This window comes from Paramormyrops kingsleyae, chromosome 25 (genome assembly GCF_048594095.1).
Source record: "Paramormyrops kingsleyae isolate MSU_618 chromosome 25, PKINGS_0.4, whole genome shotgun sequence".
Taxonomy (NCBI): Eukaryota; Metazoa; Chordata; class Actinopteri; order Osteoglossiformes; family Mormyridae; genus Paramormyrops; species Paramormyrops kingsleyae.
The window spans coordinates 23,485,127-23,502,690 of record NC_132821.1 but is presented as its reverse complement, the minus strand read 5'-3'; the positions used below and the strand labels follow the sequence as shown (position 1 = coordinate 23,502,690).

Below are 17,564 nucleotides of genomic sequence, written 5' to 3'. Positions count from 1 at the left end.
CTGGAGTGTGTCCCCCCCCCCCCCGGGTTACTGCCCCATCTTCTTTCCGCTTGTACGTTCGATGAGACGTTCTTCTGTTTCAGGACGATGTCGTCATCCTCCAGTAGGAAGGGGCGGTGCTAAACAGGAAGGGGGCGGTGCTAAGTCAAAAGGGGCGGCGCTAAACAGGAAGGGGGCGGTGCTAAGTCAAAAGGGGCGGTGCTACGTAGGAAAGGTCACATAAGCTTGGTCCGATGAATGATGACTCGGTTCTTTGCCTAGGTTGACTAAGGAGAGGTGTGCGTCTTTGGTATGGGCATTGATTTTGGTCCTTTGGGAGTTTTATCTTTTGGAGATGTGCTTTTCCTGTGTTCTTATATAATGTTAAAAATTTCTCTGGCATTTCTCACTGAGCTGAGACGTGAAACAGGGCTTTCGCTGTTAAGAATAAGAAAGAACAGAGCAAAATGGAAAATTGTAAGCAAATGGTCAACAAGAACTCCAGGTCAGCACTCCCCCAGCTGCCAAACACCAGCCGCTCTCTTCAGGCTTGCGGGGATCCCCGAGGACCAAGCATGCGACATGTCAAACTGAAGTAACAGGACAGCTGCAGCAGTTTGTTGCTTTCTGCTTCTCCTGATCCAATCAATGGCTGTGGTTAGTAATCACAGCTTCAAACCTGCTTCTTCCCCTATTCTGATCAGCGACTTTTCAGCACAAAGAGAGCAGGCGGTGACCTGGGGAAGCCTTTTCATGTCTACTTTGAGCCCAGAAACGTGGGCCCGCGGTGATATAAGGAGCAGGGTAGGTGCACATCTGGATGACGTGGTGCTTCCAGGAGGTGCTTCAGAAGAGTCATGATCAATGTTAAGAGGCTCCAGAATATTCTTTATTGTAAGGCAGGATGGGGGAGGACTGTGGGTGACAGTCCATAGGAGTGTCACCTGCACATATTGTGGTCATGTGACGATGTGAAACAGGGATCCCTGTGGTTTGCAAGCAGGAATGCCACATGGGCATGCGGCAAGGAGACCAGCAGGGAAACGCTCCCACGTACTTTCCCATCTGGACCCTGGCAGGGCTTCTGAATGGCGCCACTACTGCTTTGAAGTATGGTTTGAAGGTGGGGGTGTAGGGGTGGGGTAAAAAAATGCCTGGAGATCCATGTCTAAAGGAAGGTAAAGAGATGAAGCTTTGAGTCAAAAGCAAGTCACGCACCTGCGTAGAGCAACCGGGAGCCAGAGAGCGATTTACACGCGCCGTAAATCTCAGCACTCGCTCCGATTGGCTAACCCGCTAGCGGCCACTTAACGAATTTTTAAATAAAACCACAGAAGGCGCCAGGATTGGCGCGAGCGGTCAGTGTGCCGGCCGAGGGAGGCCGAGTGTGCGCTTTGCTAGAGTTTTCCGCCAGAAGAATCGCGACGTCCGTGAAATTTAGGGGCTAAATGAAAAACCCAGCGTGTTGGTTCCCAGCTGCGGTAGGAATTCACACTTCTGCAAAGACATGGAACCATATGCTCCGTTTCCAGCGTGACACTTAACTCAGACGTCATCTTCTCTGGTCCCACGGAGTCGCAGCGGGCCGTCACATTAAAAGCATTAAGTTCTTTGCCCCTGCTTTTCTCACCTATTGTTTTCTACCAGAGGGACTCTCGCTAAGGCTTTGGCCAGGATGCAGATGTGGGCGTTGAAACACAGTACAGAGACCCGCCATTAAGGAACCGGTATTATTTCTCAGTCTCCTGTGGACTGCAGAGCTAAATGTCACATTAGTCATCATTTAGTACATATTAGCAAACTGTAAAAAGGCTTATGGCCTGTGATGGACCGGCATTCCATCCGGGGTGTTTCCCTGCCTTGTGCTCAATGCATTCTGGGATAGATTCCAGGCTCATTATGACCCGGTACTGAATAAGTGGTATGCAAGATGGATGGATGCATGAGCAGATTGATGGATACATTAAAAGGTTTAATGAATGTATGAACACAAATACAAAACTCTTCCCAATTATCATGAGGGTATACAGCAGTATTTCACAGTATTATAGAGAGAGAAGCTCAGGTGAAGTAACAGGACAGCTGCAGCAGTTTGTTGCTTTCTGCTCAAGTCAGTGTGTCGAGCAATAATGACGATCAGTACTTTTCTTATGAGTATAGGTGCTTAACTAGCGAACCTTTCAAGGGCTTAACTGGGAATACTGTGTGATTCCCAAAACAAGTGCAATTAGATAACAATGACTACAGAGATCGGTGTGGCGGGGCCGTGTCCAAAACCGCGTGGCGGCTAATTGTGCCGGGGAATGAGTGTGTTCTATGGGAAACGGGATCCATTTGTAAAGGCCTAAGCAATGACAAGGCAGGTGATTTACAGGGCGGGATTGGCTATGCATTGGCCACTGTAGCGGGGAGGGGAAGGGAGGGGGGCGATTTAGCCAAAGGGGTGGTGACGGTGTGCAGTGATAGGGGCAGACCAGCAAGATAAAGCCAACTACCTGACTTATGCCATAATTACCGGATAATTGTCATTAACCCTGCAAACAGTGGTTTAGCCATATTGTTTAAAGGACTTGGGGATGTGTAATGACAAGGTAATCTTTCATAGCATGGGGGGGGGGGCTGTATTAATGAGGTGTGGGTGGCTGGGGGGGAGCTGGAAAGTGCAGGGTGAGGAGCCGCATTAGGCTAATTGGGGGATTTGTGTGCTCTTGTAAAAGTGCTTCTAATGGCACGTTTGTTGCTCTCCCAGCGACTGTGGCTAATGTGGGTAGGGAGGCGGGGCTATGAGTGGAGGAGCGTTTCCGCGGACATGTGCGGGAGGCGGAGTCAGGAAAGAGGGCACCACAGATATGCCGTGTGACCCCGGGCGATCACCCGCGAGTGAGCGTGCGCATATTCATATTCACCAACCGTGTTGCTCTGCGACCGCAATCGCTGCCGGATCCTTCCTGTCTTACAAACGGGGATTAGTCCAAAACCCCGTACTCCTTAATTCTCGCCCCCCCCACCTTTTCCTGGCGCCTTTTATCTGAAATACTTTGATGTGCGTGTTGGTAATGTGATACGCTGCGGTGCGCCATCACAACCGTGCTGCTGTAAGTGGCGTATTATTGCAGCTAAGCCCGGAAGCCATGTCCTGGAGCGTACCGGATCACCCCGGAGCATTTCGGAGCCTCCCATGAGCAAGGGAACTCATGTCGAGGAATGCACCCCCCCCCCACCGATTGTAACGCTAATCATTCCCATTCAGACGACTTTCACTCTCTGCTCCTACAGTCTGCGGGCCCACACAAGGACAAGACTCTACCTGAGCATATTTATTTGTAATTTAAGAAACTGACACCCCCCAAACCCCCCAAAAAAATAATAATATGCAAACACTGAAAGTGATGGCAGATTGTTTTAATTTATTTTCTTACCTTAAACATTCCCTTTATCCCTTTATCATATTCAACACGTGTATTATAAAGGAGACCATTTTAAACATAGATGTAATGGATCCCAACACATGTTTACACCCCCGTGACTGATGTGCTGATGGTTGGTTCCGCCGCCTCACCGTGGATTAACAGACAGATCAGTGATCTTTGCTTTGCCCTCCAATCGAATATTTTGTTGCATGTAACCCCAGCTCAAGACCAGAAGCCTCGAAGCCCCCACTGGTCTTTCTTTGTCTGCGTGAGGTACATACTGGCATTTCAAAGAAGGTCATGTGACATACATGAAATATTTATTTCAACAAGAGAAAAAAAATCCAAAAAAACATCAAGGTTAAATATTGTAACATTCCGTGACATGTTCTGGTTCTCTCTAATGAGGAGTCTTTTCTGTAAAATGTAATGAAATTGGGAAAATATCTATTTATACTTAAACCAAATTTGAATCAAGGTCTGAAAAAAATACAATTTTTCAAAGAACATTTCTCAAGAAATGCTTTTTAAAGCTTGGTCTGAATTTGGCTTATTTGTATGTATTTTATTTTCTCTTAAATAATTTGCCTTCAAACATTATTCCTGCTTTTTCCCTGAAATTAAGCTGAATGGAAATTCAAATACCCAAAACACCGAATGCTACAGAATAATAGTGTACAGCCTAGAATTTAAAGTCTTACCTTCAGGCTAGACTGAGACTCACTCGCAAAATGAAAGAGTAAAATGTTTTTTAATGTATATTTTATAGATAGCACTCCTGCGGCCCTCCGTGAGGTGCCTTTAAAGAATTTACTTTCACTTTTTTTGTGGGTGGGAGGGGCAATATAGTGAAGCCTTCTAATTTCTGTCTTTGAAAACATTCATCTTCATTCGCTTAGTTTTGTTGGTCTTGTCAGTATTCACGGTACGTCGTTGTTATCCTGAATAATCAAGAACACCCCCCCCACCCCTACAACCCCCTACTTCATAAGAGGGCATTCATGAGCCGAGCGATGGACACCACAATTTTCCATGGGGCTGGGTGTGTCATAGTTGTGCTTTCTCCACCCCGTGTTGCTGGGGTGTGTGGACACTTCCCTGGGCTGCGTCACCTGTCATTGACTCTGGTGCCATCGGGGGTGGTGACAGCACAAGGAAAACCAACACTGCTTTTTTCCACACTATTGTCATTTCCATTTTATCATTTTCCCAGATGATTGTTCTCCGAATTGGTTCACGAGTCTCTTGCCCACTCGCCGTTCCAGCCGCGAGTCGAGTTTTGTGAAGCAAAACATGGCCCGGGGGGGGGGGGGCGTTCTCTCCTCTCCGGGCGACGCCAGCGAGTCAAGAGTTGAAAGCAGACGCCCTTGGGTCAAGTATCTCGTGCATCAAAGTGAAAAATTCGGCCGCAGAGCCAGAGTCCAGGCCCTGCCAAGATTCCCGTCCCAGAATCGCTAGCTGTGTCTCGGAGCTTGGCGGTTCTGAGCTTGCGAAAACTTTCGCGGATAATAACAGTCTCCAGAACGCCAGCCGAGAAGAGAAGCTCCTTGGAAGTGACACTTGTTTCTCCGAGCCCAGCAGATCCGTGCTTTGAGAGGGGTGGGGGATCTCGTTTCCCATGCTTTATGGGCCCCTGGTTCAGAACTCTGGAGTCAGGCGGCCGGGTCGCTTTACAGTACACTTCATTGAGATTTATGACTCGAAATTGCTTAATTTAATAACGCATATACTGCCCATATGAATACACACACTTTTCATCACCACAGTTCCTTAATAAAACATAGCCTTTTTACTATTTCATTTCATGGGAGATGTATAACCTGTGATTCTCGGTAAGATCGAGTTCAGGGGTCCCTCTATCCTCAAACAGGCTTCCTCCTTAAAGCCGATTCACTTTAGTTTTCCATCCATCCATCTTCCATCCCTGCTCATCCAGTTCAGGGTTGCGGTGAGCCTGGCGCCTATCCCAGGGGGCTCAGACACAAGGCAACAGACACCCTTATTGGGAGGGGTTTTAGTTGTACAAAAAATATATCCGGAGTTGGGTGTAATGTCGAACGAGTGTCTTATTTACACTGTTTTATTATCATTTCCTGCAGTTTTCCTGCTGTTGTCGATGGCAGTAAACAGAGCAGCACTCGCTGTATTTACGCAGGGAGTCTCGGCGCGAGTTCACATCTGAGGCAGCCTCGCGGCAAACAGGAGCGTCCTCGTGGAAACAGTGACATTCGGGGGTGGGGGGGGGGACCCGTTAATGGCGCGGCCCCGGCGGTCCCCATTTGTTTGCTCTTGACGTTATTAAACCCGCCCAGTCTCTCTAGCTGTGAGCCTAATTGCAGCATCTGCGTGGCTGATTAAAGGTGGAGAGGAGGAAAATGGGGAGATGGGATGTCGGGGGTGGCTGGCAGGCGGAGATCCTGTGCGGAGGCCTACTGGATGTCAAGCGGGTTTGCTGAAGGAGCTCAGGATTTCATGAGGGAAAAAGTACCCGTAGCTCAATCCACCTCGGGTGATTATGCGAAATCAATAAGTTTTTGTGTTTGTCTTCTCTCGTTACTTGACATGGCCTCCAGGATGCTGCAGGCAAGGTGTTGGATCGCTGGACCATCATGTCCCGGGAAGAGGAGATCATCACCCTGCAGCAGTTCCTGCGCTTCGGGGAGACCAAGTCCATTGTCGAGCTCATGGCCATCCAGGAGAAGGAGGGTCAGGCGGTCACAGTGCCCTCGTCCAAGACTGATTCTGGCATCAGGACGTTCATTGAGAGCAACAACCGCACCCGCAGCCCCAGCCTTCTGACGCACTTGGAGAGCAGCAGCCCAGCCTCCAGCATCCACCACTTTGAGAACATCCCCAACAGCCTAGCCTTCCTGCTCCCATTCCAGTACATCAACCCTGTCTCTGCCCCCATGCTAGGCCTGCCCCCCGATGGATTAGCACTGGAGCCGCCGGGCCTTCGACTGCGGGAGCCTGGTCTGGTCACTCAGGGTGAGCCTCTGGAAAGCACTGAGTCAGAAGTCTCGCTTTCTCCATTCCGTGGTGCACCAAGCCCGAGTCGTGGTGGTTCGTGCAGCGTTATTGGCATGGTGGAGCCCAAGGCTGAGCCAAACAGCACCTCCCCCGCACCTCCTGCTCCAATTGCACAGCAGCCTCAGTCCCAGCCACCCCAGCCAACGCAAATCCAGCCGGCCCAGCAAGCTCAGCAACAGCAGCAGCTCAGCCCTCTGGAAGACCACCCCTCTCACCACCCTTTCTCCAAAAGCGAGCCACCTAAGACCGTCACTCATTCCTCCTTCTCCTCCAAGATGCACCGCATGCGGCGCATGGGCTCCACTTCCCGCAAGGGTCGCGTCTGCTGCACCTCCTGCGGCAAGACCTTCTATGACAAGGGCACGCTAAAGATACACTACAACGCCGTGCACTTGAAGATCAAGCACCGCTGCACCATCGAGGGCTGCAACATGGTCTTCAGTTCCTTACGTAGCCGCAACCGGCACAGCGCCAACCCCAATCCCCGGCTGCACATGCCCATGCTGAGGAACAACCGAGACAAGGACCTCATACGCTCCACAGGCTCCGCCACACCTGTGATTTCCAGTACGAAGAGTGGCTTCACCCTGACCAATCCTGGGAGACCACCACTGGGCTTTGGCACCCCACCTTTGGACCCTATGCTGCAGGGCTCACTGGTTTTCCCATCCTTGAAGCCGGTACAGCCAGTACAGCCCGTGCCACCCTTCTACCGGAAGCTGTTGTCACCGGTTGACTTGGTGAGCACTCTTCCAACCAGCCCCATACTGCCCACCTCCACAAATAGCAACTCTCTGATGGAGCAACAGGAACAAGTTCCAGCCGCAAATTCCCACAGTGTCCTGGGCTCAGACTTAGGACACATCAGTCATAGTCTGTCTAATCCAGGCCTCCAAGACCCTACCATTGACCACATGCCCAAGAAGAAGCCCCGTAAATCCAGCATGCCAGTGAAAATCGAGAAGGAGGTGATCGCAGTTGCTGACGAATATGACGACAAGGATGATGACGATGATGACAGCTCCCCCCCGCGGCACCTGCATATCCACAATAACATCAACGGTAACTATAATAACAATAACAACGGTAATGGCGACCACTACAATGGGGACAGCTGTCACCAGTCGCCATCCCATGATGAGATGAGCCCCGGCATGGCTATCCGAAGCACTCTGAGGCAGGAGCAGGATGAGTACCGTGGGAAGGGCATGGGCAGCGAGCTCCGGTGTATGGACAGCTACACATCTGAGGACCAGGACCACGAGAGGGACTTCGATAATGAGTCGGAGACCTCTGAGCCCAAGACGTGCTACCGGGACGAGCTGATGGAGGCTGAGGAGCAGCGGCATGTGAGCAGCCTAGACCGGGAGAAGGAGATGGAAGAGGATGAGGATGACCGTATGAGGAAGGACATGGATGACAACAGCCTTTCTTCACCCTCACCGCACCAGCCTGTCATCAAGATCAAGGAGGAACTGAGTGACCCCACTTACGAGATGTTTTGCATGAGCCAATACGGACTTTATAATGGTAGCGCTGGGATGGCTACTGCAGCAGCTGCAGCTAGCATGGCTGCCCTGCACGAAAGCTTTGTCTCCTCTATGGGCTATGGCTCCAGCCCACCCAAATTCCACTCGCACTCCCCTGACGGGGACCTGTGCTCCAGCCCCGACCCTAAGATCTGCTACGTCTGCAAGAAGAGCTTCAAGAGCTCCTACAGCGTGAAGCTGCACTACAAGAATGTGCACCTGAAGGAGATGCACGTGTGCACCGTGGCAGGCTGCAACGCCGCATTCCCCTCGCGCCGGAGCCGAGACAGGTGAGTGCTGGTACTCCGAGACGCACCGGAACAACGAAACATGGTGCACTTCCGTTTTAGTTCTCATCTGGCACCAAATTTCTATAACCAGAAAAAAACGATCTGGTGTCCGTTTTCCAAAAATATAGTTGCTAACAACATTAGCAACTTACAAAGTTGGAACCAATCAGTTGCATGATTCCAGCTATGTAAGTTGCTAACATTGTTAGCAACTATGCTTTTGGAAAACATACCCTTGCTCTTTACAGGCGTAGTGGAATGTTATATAGAGTTACATAAAGGAAGGCTCCCCAAACTTCACTTATAAATCCAAGGATGATTCTGTGTACTGCATGCTGAGTAGCTTAGGGCACGTCAGTTGCCTTGCAGCGGTATCCGTTTTGCTCATCGTCCTACACACTGAAGTGTCACCCATAGCACATCCACACAGTTGTCCTGATGTCCAGAAATATGTCTGTTTGCAGGGGTGTTACATGTTACAAGTGTAGCAGGACGTTAAAATCACCGTGCGACCGTCGGGAAAAAATGCCATTGTGTAACTGGGATTTTTGCCGGCTTTCATCCTTACGTTTTTCAGGACACATTCCGTATGTCAGCACAAGCATTAAACTATAGCTACTGATCAACCAGAAGAAATTCGATCTTATAAGTTGATTATTAGTTGTGGAAGTATTATTTGCATTTTGCTACAGAGAAGTTAAGTACGAACAACTGTATATAGTATTCAGGAAATAAAATCTGCCTCACAGGCTTCAGACAGCACACCTACTAAAAGTTCAGATATCACTCAGCTAGCATGAAGACGATGGGAATTCACAGGCCGTTAATTAAACCGAATTTCCACAAATCCTGTGTGTTTTAAGTGAGTAATATGTGCTGAAGGTGATGTCAGGAGTTGTGTTTTTCAGGGTGGGGCGGGTTAGCTGACATCTATGTACTTCCCACATGTGATAATGCAACGCGTTTAAGTGTCTGCGTTTACCTGCCACATGCAGGTGATCTGTCAAACAGCTGCATTTTTAATGAGTTAAACGTGGGTTAACAAGGTGCTGAGCAGCCTACTGCTAATTAAATTAATAAGTTCAGGACATTTTTTTTGGGGGGGGGGGGGTGGGCTGGAATGCAGGCCATGAGCTGTTACCCTATCTCTTACCAAAATCCAGGGAATCACAGGATTCTTCATATGAGCAAATAGATTCTGGCAATACTGAGATCATTAATCAATCAAAAGTCTCTCTTACACATATGCTGGTATAAACAGTCGCTCAGGAACTGACACAGAGTCTTTCGTTGAAATATCCCAGTCCTCTTACGCTCCACGCAGATGGAATCAGTCCAGGATACTTCAAAGAATGCGGGACAGAATAATATGTCTGTCTACACATAATGCCCTGTCTCGTTTTGTCACATCGCTCAGGTTGGGGACTCCCATGACGGCTGGCGAAGTCGAGTCTCACTCACTTCCGTTCATGAGGAATCTCAGTGATTCCCGTCTCTGGGGGAAACAGACAAGAACGATAACAACTCATATGGCGCTGCTGACAAGCGACAGTTATGCTAAGATAAAGAGCGAGTTCTGCTGTGTGTTTGCGTGTCTGCATGTGCACGTGCCGCGCACTCAGGCTCTTCTGTCGGTTGGCCTTTGTGTTTGCACTTCGTTCAAAGGCATCTGTTTCTATCTTGATATATTCACGATACAAAGGCCCAGTGACACCTCCGTTGCTTTCAGAGGGGACTGGCTTAACAGAGCTTGTTGTGAATTTACTAATGTTTCACCAAGGAAGGTGCAAGCATCTTCCTCACCCAAGCCAGCTGCTCTAACAGACGGCAGGTGACAGAAATCCTTATTAACCTCCGCTGGATTTGGGAGGTTTGACAAGACCATAGGGATGTAATATAGTGTCTAATAGCAACCAGGTCATGCAGAATTATTTGTAGAATAGTGCACAAACACGGTGAAGAAACACAGAGCAATGGAATAGTATAGTTTTTTTTGGTTTGATTCTGTGTATATTTTTATATGTCACCTGTTTTGGTTTGGTTTCCAAAAAGTGTTTAACGGAAATGGTAGAATGGAGAAAGGAATCTTAGAATGGAGAATTGAATCGTGTGATGAAGAAGAACATCTTGGAATGAAGAACAGAGGCTAAAAATGACGAATAAAATGGTGTAATGAAGAACCATCTTAGAATGAATAATAGTACCTTGGAATGACAAGGAACAAAAACTTGCAACAAAGAACAGAATGCAGGAATGAAGAACAGAATGGTGGCATTCGGGAGGTCACTGTCACGAATGACAAGAGAACTATCTCAGTAGCTTCAGCGAATGGGGGAGACAGACACAAGATGACCTGTCCTCATTAAATTTGCTCAAAGGAGAAACCCCCCCCCCCCCCGTCAATATTGCCTAATTCCTAATGATATAATTTAGTCGTCAGTCTTTTTTATTGGACCGCCTTGACATTAGTGATCCCTGGCTATATTAGCATTTGTTTATTTAGCTGATAATGGCGTTCCAGAAACACTCAGCTTCATCAGGGAATGGAAATATGACATTCGCAAACGTCCGTTTGGGGAGAAAGGCTAATAGAGGAGTACAGCGCGTGACAAATGGGTCTCTGAGGACTGTGACCTGCACTGTTGTCTTTTCCCCTCACTATTTAAAAACACTACAATGAGGCCCAGATTAGGATAAAAGGTTGTATCTGTGACTGTATGTGTCTGATCTGGAACATGTTTCTGTTGCTCGTGGACCGGGCAGGGCAATTCCACTCCCTTCATTCTCACATCATTCCCAGTTTTCCCTTGGACAAAGAGTGTGTGACAGTCTGACTCCATAACACGCAATGTGAGCTTTTAAATTCCTCAGGAGGACCGAAGCGATTCGATACGCAGCCGTTCGGGTTCGCGCGCCAAGAGGGGGGAGCTGGCGATCAGGGGGGATTTGGGATATGCCCCAATCGCCCCGAGGTGTCCTCTTTTGTTCCCACGCTGGGCCACGGACAAATTCCTAGGGGCATCTGGGAGGATTTACAGAACTGCCGCCCCTGTGGATTCCCAAGCTATTAAAACAAACACCGGGAATGGCGAGCCTGTGGAATTCACAGTGGGCCGAGCCAAGGCAGAACCATACCCAGAACCCCAAATAACTAAACTGTTCCAGCGTGTCCCTAACCTAATTCCCAGTACGGGGTACCTTAACTACTGAGCCACACACACAGCACAAAGCACAGTATTCATTTTCTAACAAACAACAGAAGTCTCAGCAAGCAACTGCAACTGCAATATGGAATGTAAAATCCGAATTCTAGCCATTAGAGACCTTTTACAGCATCCACATTGTATTTTCTCACATTATTTCTCTATGAACCTTCCTCATGCTAATGTAGCTAATAAAGAATTAAATTGTCTATTTGCTTAACAAAGCCAGGAGAATCTTGCTGTTTAATTTTTTTTTACCAGTTATTAAGTGGTAGGCAAACTGTGATGAGGACATGAGATTGTACACGAGAGCCATCAAGGTGCGCAGAAAGTGACAAAAGTGGGTGACGGGGTTACACACAGACCAGGTGTGACCTCCGGTGCAAACTTTCAGGACCCCCCCCAACACTGAGCCCTCAGTCCGCGAAAGTGAGAAAAACCATCCTCGCAGAAACTTGGTAGGAGGTATTAAATAATAATATAATAGCGTGCATGAAAAAATCGTAAGTCAAAGACTCGTATCTTGAGGGATAACAACATTTAAATTTTTTTAATTGGTTATAAACGGTATGCAGTGCATGCAAATTATTCAAATTAGATGGGGGGGGTCTGGCCCTGAGGTATTATTAAACCGACCTGAATGCGTAACGCAGTCCTACTGGTCCTCTTACATGCAGTGTCCTTTTCACACTTTTTCACCGTTGGGGCACCACCTCCCCGAACAGGAAATTACAAAATTGGAGGTGTTCCGACAGGACACCCCCCTCCCCATCTTGGACACCTTTGATTGTCATGCATCGAGCTGTCTTTTTTTCCCCCTAGACAGCTCTCAAACGGCCGCGTATCCACAGAGACAGAGCGTAGCTGTGACGCGGCAGCATGATTAACGGCTGGAACGGCGCACACGGCGGTAATCATGGCCGTTATTATGCCCTTAATCATATTCCTGAAGACAATGCCTGGGTCTCTCTGTTTCTCGTTTGCTGGAGCTGCTCCTGTATGTACTCCACCTCTCGGCGCCCCTCCCACTAATCCCCCCAAACCCTGTCCCGCTTTCCCCCCGCAGTCTCGCCACTGTGAAACAACCTTTGTCTTTTTCCGCACTGTGTCAGTTCAAGGGGCATGTATCAGGCCAAACAGGAGTACAACAGCCTCCTACTCCCCTGCACCTTTTCTTGTGCAGTACTCCTCTTGACCACAGTAAAAACAGTTAATAGGATAAAGGTAGCAAATTCTTAGGCTGAGCTCCCTGATGGCTTCATATGGTGAGGTCACAGACATTTTTTCCTGTGACCAAATGGCGGTATGAACAGCATAATTTTTTTTGGGTGACATCATCATCAGCTAAACAGGACAGGTTGCTCATAAAATCCATTGAATTTTTCTTGTGCTTCTCGGGTTCGATGTTCAGGTTAAGTACGGTGAGCTGTCTCAGTGGGCACAGGAGTCAGTGTATCTCAGATGTGTCACAAAATCCCATTTAATTTTGCATCAGCGGAATATAATTCGGATTGTTTAGGGTGCTCCTCTCCCTGTGTAAGAGTCACATAAATCCTTGTAGTCAGGGTGGGGGTCCAGAGACTGCCAAAGTGTGAGAAGCTCCCTCACACATTGCTGTAAATATAGGATGAAGGGCCATGAATGAGTATGTCCTGCCCCCCCCCCCCCCCCCCCACCTTCTTCGGTAGAGCTGAGGCAAATAAAAAAAACATGGCAAATAAAAAAACAAATAGCAGAATAAGAACGGCTGCCTGTTTAGCCCCCTCCAGCACAAGGCAGCTCATCGCTGTTCATTTACAGCCTCCGGGTCTGTGGGAGTGACAGGCCTATCGACACACGGGGAAACCTAAAGATGATTAACGAGGGTGGGGCCCAACCATTAGGCAGCAAAGATGGCCTCCCCAGGGATCTCCCTCCACTTTAGATGAGATGAGACTGTCAGTCTGCTTCGTCTGCTGTATTACTGGCCTCGGGGGGGGGTATTGGTTTCGAGGATGGAGGTGTTGGGGGTGGGGGGGCTTAGGAAGGGGAAGGCAGGGTCGTCTCCTACCTGCCTGTGGACGTGAGGAAAATAAGAGAACCAGTCAAACTGCAGTAACCGTTTGAGCTCCAGACACTGTGCTAGTTATTCCAGATTAGCCCTAACCCTAAGCCTAACCCTAACCCTAACCCATCTTCAGTGACAGTGACAGGGCATACCCACCCTGGCAAGAGGGAGGGGCCTCTGTGATCTCTCCTGCAGATATGCCTTAAAATATTCCCACCACCTGTTATTTTATGAGCAACCTACTTCAAAAATTATTAGGTTTATTTTTTTTTTTATCCTGGCCAGATTCGGTAAACATCTTTTCTCTACTCCCCCCCCCTCCAATCCACCCCCCACCCCACTTGGTATCCTTTGCTGTAACATTTCCTTTGATGTTATGTGAGAGAAGGACTGTACTCTGTCAGGACAAACTCATTTGAGCGTTACTTGCTACCCACTGCAATGCCAAGGTCTTCAATTGGAGAGTTTATTATATATTTTTAGCTGGATTCTTACGTGAGGTCTTGGTTATTAATCAGTCAGCGTCGCTCTCGGCACATTTCATCTACATCAACTTGAGTTCCAGTCAACCTTCCTGGTAATTACCCATATTTTACAGAATAACAATACCAGGGGTATTTGCTGGGGCAGGACCATGGGGGCACTGGCCCCAACTGAAAGCTGATTGGCCCCCGCAGTGTCCCCTCCCCTGTCCCTGAAAACATATCATTGGCTAATGATAAGGTTGGTCCCTCTGAATGAGTTATGGCCCCTCTTATGCCCCCTACTGTAACAAACCCTTGAATCGCCACTGAATAATGCACATTATCAGGCTCATTATGACACGCTAAAGGACACAGAGATGTCACGTGACGGCCATGCCAAGCGTCTAGATCGTTTCCAGAGGGAACTCCACTCCCTTTCCTCTGAGTGCAACCCAGACGCAAGCGTAGGAGCAGAAAAGGTTTCCTCCTCGCAACTGGCTCCGGGTGTCTGTCGGCTCTGCGCACATGTGACGCCCATTAAACGTGCCGGTCTGTGTGCCGCGATTGGCTAACTGCTTGGACACCCCCCCCCCCACCCCTGTTTACATGATTCAAAGAAAAGGTCCCTTCAACAAATGTATTTCTACCTCTTGCAGGAGAATGTCGGATAGGGAAGTAAATAATTAAAGGGATCCTTTTGACTGCGTCAGCCATGACACTGCTGGTAAGCCTCACTGTATATTGTGAAATCCATTTATCAAAGACAACATTTAAGTCTCACAGTACTCTTGCATGGACCGCCCCCCCTACATGAAAGCACTGGATGTTTGAAGCCATGTTGTTTTTTTTGTTTTGTTTCATTCTACTTGTAGGCCATAACCTGGCCTGGAAAGAACCCATTTGCGATGGATGAAGTTGATTTTGTGCTCATCGTCGATCTCACGCATTAGCATTCGTTCTGCCCTATTGTTTACTGTATATCCTATAGCCTTTTGTATGATCTACACCTTCCCTGGGCCTTGTGTCAGTACTAGTTTGCAAAATGGGGGGGGGGGGGCTGGGGATTCATTGTAGGTTATCCAACTCCCCCCTTCAAAGTTGGAGAATCCTTGTGAGAAAGATTCATATAGTTCATATAGCTTCAGCATTCTTTCATGTGCTTTGTTTGTGCATGATTCTTGTAGTATTCGTGATGTGAGCCCAGTGTATCTGGATGGAGCTTTGAGATCTGAACAGAGGGGGTGGGGGGGGCCTTACATGAGAGTGAGCCAATCGCAGAGGATGAGACCGTCGATGAGGCGAGTTGAGCGCAGTCCACAGCTGCTGCTGATTATCCTGTTAGCGGCTAAATCAGTTGATAAACTCATGCCCCATACATTGGCGTGTGTCATCGAGTTGGAGGGAATCGGATTTGCTTGGGGGGGGGCAACCTGCTGACAGGAGTCGACACAGCAGGCAGGGTGTCAGCCTCGTCGAGTCTCGTGAAGGCCGTTGGGGAGGGGTGTCATAGGGTATCGCTCAAACATGCATTAGGGTGGTTATAACTGAGGGAGTGGCTGGACCCAGAGGAGAACTGTCCCACAGGGAACGTGGTTTAAGCGCAGTCAGGCTGTGACGACGAGGATCAAGGCTACACGAGCACTCCCGCACTCCTCCAAACACTCCCAGAGAGTGAACACACACCACACACCTCCTCTGTGCTTCTGTAAACTGCCACGGAGCTGAAGGAGATTCCATATCATAAGGAACTTCGTATATTATTCAAGCGGCGTGTCTGTAAACACTTGCCCAGGCAGACCTCGGACAAAAGCGAGAGACTCAGGTCCTGTGTGATCGCGCGGAGGCAGCTCACTGAAGCCCGAGGTATCAACTGCTCCACCGCACCGAAAAATCAGCAGGCACAAACTGTGAAACTCATTTTATGGACGCAGAATGCTGTTTACCGCAGACAGACGGAGCTGGTTTGTATCATGTTTTCCCCACGTTTCTCTGTCTGCGTCCTTTAGTCATTCTTCACCTGTAGCCATGAACCCCATGCATCTTTATATGGAATCACATTTTACTGAAGGTTAATCGGTGATAGCAAGAGCCACGCCATCAGTATGACACGTGGCCAAGCTCGTGTGTCGGGATGCTTGTGGTAACTTGTCAATTCATGTTTAATTTTTTTTTTTGGCTAGGCACAGTTCAAACATCAACCTGCACCGGAAACTTCTGACCAAAGAGCTGGACGACATGGTCCTGGACCCCCACGCGCCTCTACCGCGGGACCTGCGTTCCGAATTCCTGGCTAAGATCTACGGAAGCCACCACCTGGGTTTGGAGGCCATGGGGGTGGGTGGAGGGCCGCGGGGATTTGGCCGCGACGACCCCGGCTCGCCGGCGGGAGCCGAGTATTCCCACGGCAACGGCTTCTGCAGGGGGGCGTCTGACGACTACGCGGTGCTGGACCTGAGTACTGCCTCCAGTGTCCAGTCCAGCGGGAGCGCGCACTCCTCCTCGCGGGAGTCGGACGACGGCAGTGACGAGGGGATCCTCCTGGATGAACTGGAGGGCGCCAGTGACGGGGAGGGGCCCGGCAGAGCCGCCGCGGGCGAAGGGGGCGAGTCGTCCTCATCGCCGACGCCGCTGTCCATGCCGGGGTCTGGTTTTGGGGGAGGCATCGTGTGCAGCATCTGTCACAAGATGTACAGCAACAAGGGAACACTGCGGGTGCACTACAAGACGGTGCACCTGCGTGAAATGCACAAGTGCAAGGTGCCCGGCTGCAATATGATGTTCTCCTCAGTCCGCAGCCGCAACCGGCACAGCCAGAACCCAAACCTGCACAAAAACGTGCCCTTTGCAGCCATCGTGGACTAGCTCCCCCCCCCCTCCCACACCCCAGCTCCCCCTCCCTCCTCGTTCCCCGGCCTGGACTGCCGTACGTCCTGCTTCCCCTGCCCCTTTCTAGGACTACATCAGCTTCCTCTCAGCGTGTTTTTACCACGTCTCTTCCTTCCAATAGCTGACGGATCTGTCTGCGCATGTGTCGCCCATGCGTGTGCGCGGACACACGCGTGACACACGGCGGCACAGACTCAGGCGGTGGCTCCACTCTCAGCTACTTTGACATTGCCTTCCCTTCGGAAGGGCAGAATAACATTCCCCGAAGCGCCCCCCCCCCCCCCCCTCGCCCCCCTCATCCTGGACCTCGCCAGTCTCCGTGGGGATGGCCCACATGTCTGTTCCCCCCCCCCCCCCCCCCCCCAGCGCCGTCACACCCTGTCCACCTCCAAAGAATCTGTTCAGACTCTTCCCATGACTGTTGCCTGCAGAAACGATCGTAATGAAAAGAGTACTTTCTTGATGTATTTGTGAAACGAAAACTTCTGAAAGAGCACCCCCTCCCCCCGCCCCCGCGCAGAGCATGACGCCTTCACCTGTATATAATGTCCCAAGAGGCTCTCGATGTTAAACGGTTGTGTTGATGGTCTTTTATTTTTTTGCTTCATGTTGCCGCTGCAGTACTTCCAGCTCTTGGGTTGGGTGAGGAAAGTGGGTTTGCTAGACGTCTTAAACAGAAGGCAAAAAAAAGAGAGAGCGAGTGAGATTCTTTTTACCTTCCTGTTA

The 17,564-nt window shown here is 49.5% G+C and overlaps 1 protein-coding gene across 6 annotated transcripts in view; it reads left to right on the top strand.

The window, feature by feature from the left end:
• Nucleotides 1-17,106, top strand: part of bnc2 (basonuclin zinc finger protein 2) — a 117,701-nt gene extending 100,595 nt beyond the window's left edge. For 4 of the 6 annotated variants that reach the window (XM_072707011.1, XM_072707008.1, XM_072707013.1 and 1 more), the window contains 2 exons: nt 5,963-8,238; nt 16,133-17,106. In XM_072707011.1, the coding sequence (XP_072563112.1) occupies nt 5,963-8,238; nt 16,133-16,814 (2,958 nt within the window). In that variant the 3' untranslated portion in view covers nt 16,815-17,106. Of the gene's footprint in view, nt 1-5,962; nt 8,239-14,608; nt 14,677-16,132 lie in introns of all 6 variants that reach the window. The other 2 variants (XM_072707014.1, XM_072707009.1) reach the window with 2 other exon arrangements.
• Nucleotides 17,107-17,564: the final 458 nt, after the last annotated feature.